The sequence below is a fragment of the Anomalospiza imberbis genome, chromosome 26, assembly GCF_031753505.1.
Source record: "Anomalospiza imberbis isolate Cuckoo-Finch-1a 21T00152 chromosome 26, ASM3175350v1, whole genome shotgun sequence".
NCBI lineage: Eukaryota > Metazoa > Chordata > Aves > Passeriformes > Viduidae > Anomalospiza > Anomalospiza imberbis.
In genome coordinates, this window is record NC_089706.1 from 2,521,965 (window position 1) to 2,533,335 (window position 11,371).

At 57.6% G+C, this 11,371-nt stretch overlaps 4 protein-coding genes across 4 annotated transcripts in view; 2 read left to right on the forward strand and 2 right to left on the reverse strand.

The window, feature by feature from the left end:
* Nucleotides 1–11,371, reverse strand: part of LOC137462700 (acidic mammalian chitinase-like) — a 134,109-nt gene that overhangs the window by 53,916 nt on the left and 68,822 nt on the right. The gene's annotated exons all lie outside the window — the stretch shown is intronic.
* Nucleotides 1–11,371, forward strand: part of TOMM6 (translocase of outer mitochondrial membrane 6) — a 120,526-nt gene that overhangs the window by 32,719 nt on the left and 76,436 nt on the right. The gene's annotated exons all lie outside the window — the stretch shown is intronic.
* MED20 (mediator complex subunit 20) lies at nucleotides 3,957–7,445 on the reverse strand. The gene is made up of 4 exons (XM_068173315.1): nucleotides 7,292–7,445; nucleotides 6,595–6,746; nucleotides 5,252–5,505; nucleotides 3,957–4,216 (listed from the first exon to the last, which is right to left on the reverse strand). Exons 1-4 carry the CDS (start codon nucleotides 7,303–7,305, stop codon nucleotides 4,001–4,003), a joined length of 636 nt encoding a protein of 211 aa, XP_068029416.1. The 5' UTR covers nucleotides 7,306–7,445; the 3' UTR covers nucleotides 3,957–4,000.
* BYSL (bystin like) lies at nucleotides 7,374–10,947 on the forward strand. The gene is made up of 7 exons (XM_068173306.1): nucleotides 7,374–7,717; nucleotides 7,791–7,947; nucleotides 8,253–8,391; nucleotides 8,506–8,639; nucleotides 8,778–8,938; nucleotides 9,110–9,212; nucleotides 10,581–10,947. Exons 1-7 carry the CDS (start codon nucleotides 7,438–7,440, stop codon nucleotides 10,927–10,929), a joined length of 1,323 nt encoding a protein of 440 aa, XP_068029407.1. The 5' UTR covers nucleotides 7,374–7,437; the 3' UTR covers nucleotides 10,930–10,947.

The following is an 11,371-nucleotide window of genomic DNA, read 5'->3' on the forward strand; positions in this document are numbered from 1 at the left end:
GGTGAGGGGACACCCCAAAGGGTCTCTGAGGTGGTCAGGGGACACCCCAAAGGGTCCCTCAGGTGATGGGGGGGATACCCCAAAGGGTCCCTCAGGTGATGGGGGACACCCCAAACGATCCCTGAGGCGATGGGAAGGGTCCAAGGGGGGCTGTGGGGACCATGAGGCGATGGAGAACCTGAGGTGGGGGCTCTGAGATCATGGGGTCACACCCCACATGGGCCCTGAGGTGACGGGGACCCCGAGGCGATGGTGGCACCAGCGCCTGGCTCGTTTTGACCCTGTACCTGCACAGGAATCCAGGCTGGCCAGGAGCCTGCAACATCTAACAATTAAAACTGGAGGAGAACGATCCTCACTCTCTTTGTGAGATTAAAAAAATGCCACAGCACAAGAACAGAACAAAAGCCCCAAAAGTCCCCTGGGGTGGCAGAGAGATTCGGGACTGGCACCAGAAACACTTGTGATCCTGATAACATCACCTGTTTAAATAAATAAATAAATAAAATAAACCATGCAAGGGTGAGGGCTCCATTCCCAAAATCCCTCTTGGGAATGAATTTCATTCCCAATTTAGGGAATGAAACAACACTGACAGAGATGATGAGAGGTGCAGAAGCAGAAAAAAGAAAGGATCCACAATGAAGCAGGATCTGTGTGGCCAGCTCTACCTCTGAGAAAACAACCAACCTTCTAAACTGTGATTTGACAGCCAAAATGAAGATTTGAAAAAAAAAAAAAAAAGAGTAATTTCGGCCATTAAGGGAGTGAAAGGAGCAGCTGATTCCCTCGTTTCCAGAAAGCAGCAAAAGGCTTTGCTGGGACATAAAGGACTAAATCCTCCTCATCCTCATTCTCTGCAAACGCACTGACGTCAAGGGGTTAATTAAAGGCAGAACGTGGCTCCAGGGGTCCCTTTTTGGAGCTGCAGGAGCAGCACAATGAATTAATAAAACCCCAGGAATCCCCAGGGATTCCAGCACACACTTCCATGGTTTTTAGGCACACGAGCAGAGTTTTGACGTCTCTGGTTACGGAGCAGCCTCGGGAATTAACAAAGCATTACCAACATTCACCATGACTAATCTGCTCATTAACAGGGGTTTTCGTTTTGGGTTTTTTTTTTTGGTTTTTTTTTTAACCTTAAAGCTTTTAATGGGAAACAGGACAGGGATAACCATCCCTATAAATCCTCGTTTGTTTCCCTAACTTTTCCCAGTTTAACTGCATGGAACGCCAGTGAATTTTCACCACTGAACAGTCCCACACAAGTCATGAACCTGGGGCTAAAAGCTGCAAAAAAAAATTCAGTGTATTCAGCATGTTGGAATTTCTTATGGCTCATCAGCCACCTCTTTCTAGGCCCTGTGCTGATTAAATTTATTTAATCCTCACAACTAAAAGCTCTGAGCACTCTAACAGTTAATTAGGTTTGCAAGTATAAACAACAGAGCATCATATTTATAAAAAAAATAACAAAACAGTTCTCAGCCAGAAAATCAAGCCACAAATCAGCTTTTTTTTTTTTTTTTCCTTTTTGCTTCATAGAAAAAAACTGTTTAAGACAATTTTTTTCTGTTTTCTTTGCTCTTCAGACTCATATGGGCAAGGAACCAACAATACTTTTTCTGGCATGCTGGTGCCTTCCCAGGAATATGAAAGAAACAATATATTGAAGTGATATCATTATGTCTTACAATGAATTTTTGGCTTTTATTGCCCAAATCCTTCCTTATTCCGTTGAATCTGAAGCCATCAGGACTTCTCAAATGGTGTGCAGGGATAGGATATTTATTATCTACCTTAAAAACAATGGGATAAAGCAGCTGGAATTCTCTCAGTGCCAGACAAAGCTCCTGCCAGGCTTATTTATTTTATTTTTTAATTTATCCAGAGCCTTCATTGAGAGGCAGCAGATTTTGACATTCTCATCAGCTACAGAGGATGAAGGCAAGGTAGGAACGTGCCAGGAGCAGGAAAATTAGAGAATTCCTGGATTTTTTTCAAAGGAAAATGTTTGCTTTGGGGGCATAAAGCTCTTGAAGCAAATCCAAGAGAAGACTGGAAATAAACAACACAAACCAGCACAACCCTCCTCCCAAAACTCAGCCTTTTATTGGGGATGAAATACAACAAAACACCAATGTGGATATAAAAAAATATAAATTTAAGAGATTTCTCTAGTCTCAGAAGCTCTGCCCTTGCTTTTGGTTGGAATTTCTCTTTTCCCTGTGGATAAACAGCAATTCCCTGCACAAAACAATGTCCAAAAAACCACACAACCAATGGAACCAATAATCCCAAACCGTGGAGGACACCCAGAATTAAACTCAGCAAAGCTTTGAAACAGAAAAAAATCCAGAAGGAAAAACTCCTGGGGCTGCCTCCTGTGCCACATTTTGGAGGGACTCCTGCTCCAGCCAGGATCAGGATGCAGTCAGGAGCTCCAGGGGATCTGGAGGGACTCCTGCTCCAGCCAGGATGCAGTCAGGAGCTCCAGGAGATCTGGAGGGACTCCTGCTCCAGCCAGGATGCAGTCAGGAGCTCCAGGAGATCTGGAGGGACTCCTGCTCCAGCCAGGATGCAGTCAGGAGCTCCAGGGGATCTGGAGGGACTCCTGCTCCAGCCAGGATCAGGATGCAGTCAGGAGTTCCAGGAGATCTGGAGGGGCTCCTGCTCCAGCCAGGATCAGGATGCAGTCAGGAGCTCCAGGAGATCTGGAGGGACTCCTGCTCCAGCCAGGATCAGGATGCAGTCAGGAGCTCCAGGGGATCTGGAGGGATTCCTGCTCCAGCCAGGATGCAGTCAGGAGCTCCAAGAGATCTGGAGGGACTCCCGCTCCAGCCAGGATCAGGATGCAGTCAGGAGTTCCAGGAGATCTGGAGGGACTCCTGCTCCAGCCAGGATCAGGATGCAGTCAGGAGCTCCAGGGGATCTGGAGGGACTCCTGCTCCAGCCAGGATGCAGTCAGGAGCTCCAAGAGATCTGGAGGGACTCCTGCTCCAGCCAGGATGCAGTCAGGAGCTCCAGGGGATCTGGAGGGACTCCTGCTCCAGCCAGGATCAGGATGCAGTCAGGAGCTCCAGGAGATCTGGAGGGACTCCTGCTCCAGCCAGGATCAGGATGCAGTCAGGAGTTCCAGGAGATCTGGAGGGACTCCTGCTCCAGCCAGGATCAGGATGCAGTCAGGAGTTCCAGGAGATCTGGAGGGACTCCTGCTCCAGCCAGGATGCAGTCAGGAGCTCCAAGAGATCTGGAGGGACTCCTGCTCCAGCCAGGATGCAGTCAGGAGCTCCAGGGGATCTGGAGGGACTCCTGCTCCAGCCAGGATCAGGATGCAGTCAGGAGCTCCAGGAGATCTGGAGGGACTCCTGCTCCAGCCAGGATCAGGATGCAGTCAGGAGTTCCAGGAGATCTGGAGGGACTCCTGCTCCAGCCAGGATCAGGATGCAGTCAGGAGTTCCAGGAGATCTGGAGGGACTCCTGCTCCAGCCAGGATCAGGATGCAGTCAGGAGTTCCAGGAGATCTGGAGGGACTCCTGCTCCAGCCAGGATGCAGTCAGGAGCTCCAAGAGATCTGGAGGGACTCCTGCTCCAGCCAGGATGCAGTCAGGAGCTCCAGGGGACCTGGAGGGACTCCTGCTCCAGCCAGGATGCAGTCAGGAGCTCCAGGGGATCTGGAGGGACTCCTGCTCCAGCCAGGATGCAGTCAGGAGCTCCAGGGGATCTGGAGGGACTCCTGCTCCAGCCAGGATCAGGATGCAGTCAGGAGTTCCAGGAGATCTGGAGGGACTCCTGCTCCAGCCAGGATCAGGATGCAGTCAGGAGTTCCAGGAGATCTGGAGGGACTCCTGCTCCAGCCAGGATCAGGATGCAGTCAGGAGCTCCAGGGGATCTGGAGGGATTCCTGCTCCAGCCAGGATGCAGTCAGGAGCTCCAGGGGATCTGGAGGGACTCCTGCTCCAGCCAGGATGCAGTCAGGAGCTCCAGGGGATCCTCTTCACCTGATGCCAGCCACGGGCACCTGCTGCTGCTTGCGGATCTTGTTGAAGAGCTCCATGTACTGCACCATGGTGTCCCCGGGGCTGTAGGTGCTGTCGTGCTTGGAGCCGAACACCGACGGGATCCCGGGCGTGTGGCTGCCCATGAAGCTCTGCATGAACTCCATCAGCAGGTTCCAGCAGTCGTTGGCGATCACACAGGGGCAGTATTCCACCTGGGAATACATCCCCATAGCATTGGAGCTGCCAGGAAGGACACTATTCCACTTGGGAATACAGCCCACAGCCCTGGAGCTGATGGTGATAGGACCAGAATTCCACCTGGGAACACAGCCCACAGCCCTGGAGCTGGTGGCAGGGCCAGAATTCCACCTGGAAACACAGCCCACAGCCCTGGAGCTGATAGGACCAGTATTCCACCTGGGAACACACCCCAGAGCCCTGGAGCCTCCCTGCAGGGAAGGCTTTTCATGGAAACATCTCAAAATATTCAGTATCTAACAAGGATGGGTAAATAAAAACCAGACAGGACATGCTGGGAACAGGCAAGAGACCCTTTCCAAAGGGAAGGGAAGGTAAAATGCAAAGAGAAGGACAGCAAGCCCCAAATCAGCACGGGAGAGGTTGTTTTATCCCCTTTACCATGCTGATTAACCTGAGGGATGGTGCTCGTGCTGTGCAGGTGGAATTTAATCAGCTTTTAATCAGGATGGCATTCCTGCAGGGATTCCCACTGCAGGGACAGCCCTGGAGCACTAAGGATTAAACCTTGGGAGAGATCCAAACCTGCCTGCTGCACCAGCAACACGACTGAGACACAGAGAGGACAGGGAATTACAGAATCATGGAATGGTTTGGGGAAAGGGACCTTAAGGCTCATCCAGGGCAGGGACACCTCCTGCTGTCCCAGGCTGCTCCAAGTCCCAGTGTCCAGCCTGGCCTTGGGCACTTCCAGGAATCCAGGGGCAGCCACAGCTTCTGTGGGACATCTATTCCAGGGTCTTCCCACCCTCACAGGGAAGAATTTCTTCCCAACATCCCATCTACCCCTGCCCTCTGGCAGTGTGAAGCCATTCCCACTTTTCCTGGAACTCCAGGCCCTTGTAACTAAATCATCTCTCTCCATCTTCCCTGTTGGCTCGCTTCAGACACCCTCAATTAGATCACCCCTAAACCTTCCTTCTCCAGCTTCTTCCATGGCATTCCCCTGCCTGCCCAGGCGTTCCCCACCCTTCCCAAAGGGCTCTCACCTCCACGGAGATGCCCCTGGCGCTGGGGCCCATGGTGACCGTGCCCAGCTTCACCAGGAAGTCGCAGTACTGGTAGCGGGTGCCGCGGCTCTCGATCTTGTTGGCCTTGGCGTTCTGGAAGAAGCCCTTGAGCTTCACCATGAGGGTGTCAAAGTTGGCGTCGGCCACGAGGCAGGGCCCGTTCTCGAAGAGGGCGAAGCAGCTCAGGGGGTACTCGGAGTTGTGCATGACGTACATCAGCTTCCCTGTCTGCCCTGGAATGACAGCGAGGGAGCCGGGCTGGAAAACCAAATTCCTGCCCTAAGGCAGCTCCTCTTCCTGCCTCTCCTGTCGCTGTTGGGCACGAAGTAAGTACACAAACGCTTGGTTAAAAACGAGAGCGTTTTATTTGAGTATCTGATATTTATAGAATTCCAGAGGTGACCGTGGATTGGAGGACGGAATTACCACCTCTCCAACCACACTGGTCGAACTAACAGTCCATCAATTCTTTCCTCCCACAAAGAAGTATTCAAAACTATTATTATTTACATGAACAGTGCGTGAGAACTCTAGTAGAAATATGTAAACAGATCAGAAGGCTGAAGAAGTTTTATGAGAACTTTTAAGACTTTCAAAAGAACTATAAAAGAAAACACTTTTAAAAATCAGGGTAACACTCTTGTCCTCCTTGCTTTAATTCCGGATCCTCACGTGTTTATTATGGTATCCATTCAGGGAAGAGCTTGGATTTCCTTCTGGAAATTTATAGGGAAAAAGAAATCCTCGGCAGCACCAGGATAAAACATCAGCACGGCTCGGGGTGAGGTGAAAAGAGAACCCCAGGAGCACCCACCTCCCACCCACTGCCCCTGGGCTCAGCCTCTCCTCCACGTTCCAAAAAAGCCTCTCCTCCAGCTGCCAAAAAAAGCAGGAAAAAGCTGCTCTGGAAGATTCCAATGGGTCTGGCCGGGAACAACAGCTCAGCAGAGCTGGGGCTGTGTGGGCTCACATCAGTGCCTGGAAGGGATGTGGAGGGGAGGAGGGAGAAGGGAAAGGAAAGGGAAAAAAGGACGGGAAGAGGGGAAAGGAAAAGGGGGAAAGGGAAAATGAGACAGGGAGAAGGAGAAAGGAAAGAAGGAACTTTAGAATCACAGACGAATGGAAGTTGGAAGAGACCTTCAAGATCAGCCAGTCCAACCCTCAGCCCAGCACTGCCGCTGTAACTCCTAAACCCCTAAATCATCAACCAGCATCAGATCCAGGCGCCTCCACGGAAGGCGCGGAAGGAGAAGGAGGAAAAGGACGGGACGGAAAGGAGAAGCTTGGAGAAGGGCTGCCCGCTGCCCCCCGGCCCTGCTGACCCTGTGTGCCGAGGGTGGCCGCCGTGTGATAGGTCTCGCAGTCCACGCCGAACGTCCCCTGCTTGTCCGCGCCCAGCGCCTCCAGCCGCCGCGCCAGCAGCTCCACCGTCTGCTGCACGCTCTTGCCCTCGGCCACCGGCACCTGCGACACGCTGCGCCACGGACCGGGGGTCACGGACCCACCGGGGCACCGCCGGCCGCGCCCCCGGCCCCTGCCCGCGTCCCCGGGACTGCTCCGCATCCTCCATGCGGAGATTCTCCCCGTGTCCCCGGGGCTGTCCGCGCCGGGAGCCCTCCCGGTTCCGCACCCCATTCCAGGAGACTATCCCGGTTCCGCCCCCCATTCCAAGAGACTATCCCGGTTCCGCACCCCATTCCAGGAGACTATCCCGGTTCCACCCCCCATTCCAGGAGTCCTTCCCGGTTCCACCTCCCCATTCCAAAGGACTATCCCGGTTCCACCCCCCATTCAAGGAGTCCTTCCCGGTTCCACCCCCCATTCCAGGAGTCCTTCCCCGTTTCACGCCCCCATTCCAGCAGTCTATCCCGGTTCCGCCCCCCCCCCCATTCCAGGAGTCCTTCCCGGTGCCGCCCCCCCATTCTAGGAGTTTATCCCGGTTCCGCCCCCATTCCAGGAGTCTATCCCGGTGCCTTCCCCTCCCACCCCGGAGCCCGTCCCGGAGCCCCCCGCGCTCACCAGGTGACCCCCATGGTGCAGGCGCCACCACCGGAACGGGCGGAGCCAGTGGCACCGGGAAGAGGCGGAGCCGCCCCGGAAAAGGCGGGGGCCGATCCCACGTGTCGCTAGCCGGTCCGGACCCGGTGTCCGCCGGTTCCGCCGCGATGCCCAAGGCCCGGCGGGCGCGGGGCTCCGGCCCGGCCCCGGCGCTGCCCTTGGCCGAGCAGATCCTGCAGGACGCGGCCCCGCGGGCGCGGGTGCGGGAGAAGCGCGGGGGCCCCGGCGGGGCGGAGGAGCAGGGCGGGGATGGCGGCGGGGACGGGTTCGTGGACGCGCGGCTGTCCCGGCGCATCCTGGAGCAGGCGCGGCGGCAGCAGGAGGAGCTGGAAGCAGAGCACGGCCCCGGAGAGCCCGCAGCCCCCCGGCAGCGCGGCGCCGTTCTCGGTGAGCCCCCGGTAACCCCTGGGAACCCCGGAGGGTGCGCGGCCCCGGGCTGAGCCAGCGCCGCTCCCCGCAGGTCCCGGCTCGGACTCGGAGGAGGATGAGGAATGGCCCTCGCTGGAGAAGGCGGCAGCGGCCGCGGGACGGAGCGGGGACTACGGCGGGGAGGTGGAGGTGGACCCCGAGGACGAGAAAGCCATCGAGATGTTCATGAACAAGAACCCGCCGCTGAGGTGACGAGGGGGCTGCACCGGGCAGGGGCCGCCTCCCTGCACGGCGCCCGGCTCTGCCCTGTCCGGTGTCAGCTCCATGCGACCCCCGATTCACCCCTCCCTGACTCGGTCCCCGACTCAATCCCTGTCCCACGTCAGCCCCCAACTCACCCCCGTCCCATGTGATGTGATCCCATCGTGTCATCCCCCTGCGACCACCGATTCTCCCCCCGGTCCCATACCGGCCCTGCACAGACCCCAGCTCGCCCCATTCCCCTGCCAGCCCCCCCCGGTCCCCCGCTGACCCTGCCCCGTGCCGGCCCCAGGCGCACGCTGGCCGATATCATCATGGAGAAGATCACGGAGAAGCAGACGGAGGTGGAGACGGCGCTGTCGGAGCTCTCGGGCTGCCCCATGCCCCAGCTCGACCCCCGTGTCCTGGAGGTCTACAGGGGTGTCAGGGAGGTGAGGAGGGAGCAGCTGAACCCGCAGCCACCACCCTGAGGTGACAACGTGCTCTTGTCCCTGCTGTTGTCACTTCCCCCAGTCATGGCCTGGCCCGTGTCCCTGTCTTTGAAGGTGCTGTCCAAGTACAGGAGTGGGAAGCTCCCCAAGGCGTTTAAAATCATCCCTGCCTTGTCCAACTGGGAGCAGATCCTCTACATCACTGAGCCAGAGACGTGGACAGCTGCTGCCATGTACCAGGCCACCAGGTAAGGTCACCTCAGGGACCCTCTGGCATGGGATTTTTGGGGTTTTTTTTCCCATAACTAGAATTAGATTTACAAAACACTAACCTGCCTATTTGGCCTCCTTTCCTCATCCATCCCTTCATGCTTTGCTGAACCCAGGATATTTTCCTCCAACCTGAAGGAGAGGATGGCCCAGAGGTTCTACAACCTGGTGCTGCTGCCGCGGATCCGGGACGACATCGCCGAGTACAAGCGGCTCAACTTCCACCTGTACATGGCTCTGAAGAAGGCTCTGTTCAAGCCAGCGGCCTGGTTCAAGGGTAGGGGTCCTGCAGGGTCTCCTCTGGGGCTCGGCTGGCTACCTGAGGGGCTGGTGCATGGCAGGGGCCGTGCAGCTGCTGCTGAGTGGTGATTTGTAGGGGGAAGGGGCTGAGCCCCAGGGTTCTGTGTGTGGATGGAGGTAGTCGGTGCCTGAGTGTCCCCGTTCCCAGGGATCCTCATCCCGCTCTGTGAGTCCGGCACCTGCACGCTCAGGGAGGCCATCATCATCGGCAGCATCCTCACCAAGTGCTCCATCCCCGTCCTGCACTCCAGGTGAGGCCCTGAGGGGCTGGAGGGGAAGAGCTTCTCCTCCTCCAGGGACCCTGGGAAGCGCCTTGGACCCACCCCTCAGCCTCTGCAGCCCCTCGGAGGTGCTGAGGGGTCACTCAGCTCCCTCTGGGGTTGAGATTCAAGGCTCAGCTTTGTACCTGGTGCTCCATGGCTCCAGTGCAGTTACCCCTGACCCCTGTGGTCCCTCCTGTGTCCCCGTGGCTCCTGCTTGGCCCCACCTCGGTGTCCATGGCTCCAGCCCCCATGACTCCATGGAGAGTCACTGTGGCTCCAGCCTGGCCCCTCTCATGCCCATTCCTTGGCCCCCATGACTTCAACCCAGCACCCCCTGACCCTGTGCACGTTCTTCTGTCCCCATGGCTCTGTCTCCTGACCCCTCACCTCTCCTGCGTCCCCATGGCTCTGTTCCCTGACCCCTCACCTCTCCTGCGTCCCCATGGCTCTGTTCCCTGACCCCTCACCTCTCCTGCGTCCCCATGGCTCTGTTCCCTGACCCCTCACCTCTCCTGCGTCCCCATGGCTCTGTTCCCTGACCCCTCACCTCTCCTGTGTTCCCATGGCTCTGTTCCCTGACCCCTCACCTCTCCTGCATCCCCATGGCTCTGTTCCCTGACCCCTCACCTCTCCTGTGTTCCCATGGCTCTGTTCCCTGACCCCTCACCTCTCCTGTGTCCCCATGGCTCTGTTCCCTGACCCCTCACCTCTCCTGTGTTCCCATGGCTCTGTTCCCTGACTCCCTCACCTCTCCCGTGTCCCTGTCCCCTGTCCCCTCACCTGTCCCGTGTCCCTGTCCCCTCACCTCTCCTCTGTCCTGTGTCCCTGTCCCCTCACCTTTCCTGTGTCCCTGTTCCCTGACTCCTCACCGCTCCTGTGTCCCCGTGTCCCTGTCCCCTGTCCCCTCACCTGTCCCGTGTCCCTATCCCCTGACCCCTCACCTCTCCTCTGTCCTGTGTCCCTGTCCCCTCACCTTTCCTGTGTCCCTGTTCCCTGGCCCCTCACGTCTCCTGAGTCTCATGGCTCTGTCTCCTGACCCCTCACCACTCCCGTGTCCCTGTCCCCTCACCTGTCCCGTGTCCCTGTCCCCTGTCCCCTCACCTCTCCTCTGTCCTGTGTCCCTGTCTCCTCACTTTTCCTGTGTCCCTGTTCCCTGACTCCTCACCGCTCCTGTGTCCCCGTGTCCCTGTCCCCTGTCCCCTCACCTGTCCCGTGTCCCTATCCCCTGACCCCTCACCTCTCCTCTGTCCCTGTGTCCCTGTCCCCTGACCCCCTCACCTCTCCCATGTCCCTGTCCCCTGTCCCCTGACCGCTCCCGTGTCCCCGTCCCCTGAGCTGTCCCGGTCCCTCCTGCAGCGCGGCGCTGCTGAAGCTGGCCGAGATGCAGTACAGCGGTGCCAACAGCATCTTCCTGCGCCTGCTCATCGACAAGAAGTACGCGCTGCCCTTCCGCGTGCTCGACGCCCTGGTCTTCCACTTCCTGGCCTTCCGCACGGACCAGCGGCTCCTGCCCGTGCTGTGGCACCAGAGCTTGCTGGCCTTGGCCCAGCGCTACAAGGAGGACCTGTCCTCGGAGCAGAAGGAGGCCCTGCTGGAGCTGCTCAAGTTCCACAGCCACCCCCAGATCTCGCCCGAGATCCGCCGGGAGCTGATGAACTCCAAGACGAGGGACGTGGAAGGGGAGCAGCCGGTGGCCATGGAATGAGCAGGGAAGGGCTGGAGCCTGGCCCAGGCCTGGGATGCTGCTGGATGCAGCTGGGAGCCTGGATCAGGAGCGTCCCTCCTGGATCCCGCTGCTCCAAGCGCTCACTGGGAACAGGCTGTGCCCACAGAGCTGGACTGTGCTGCTGTCACGGGCCAGGGCGGCCCCTGTGCCACCCAGGAGCCCGGTGCCACTAGCACTGGGACGCTTTGGCTTGTTCCTGTACTTGGAAATAAAACCAGAGCCGTGTCGGTCAGTCAGGGCTGGCTCTGCCCAGCGTGGTCCCAGCCTGTCCCTGTCCCCACCAGCTTCTGGAGCCCCTTGCCCAGGGATTTTCCCAGACAAAGCCCCCAGGCTTTACTTCCTGAAGCCACAGGGCCACTGTCCTCACCTGGCTGTGAGAGCACCTGCCTGGCCTGCTCCTGGCACTGTGCACAAGTGCCAC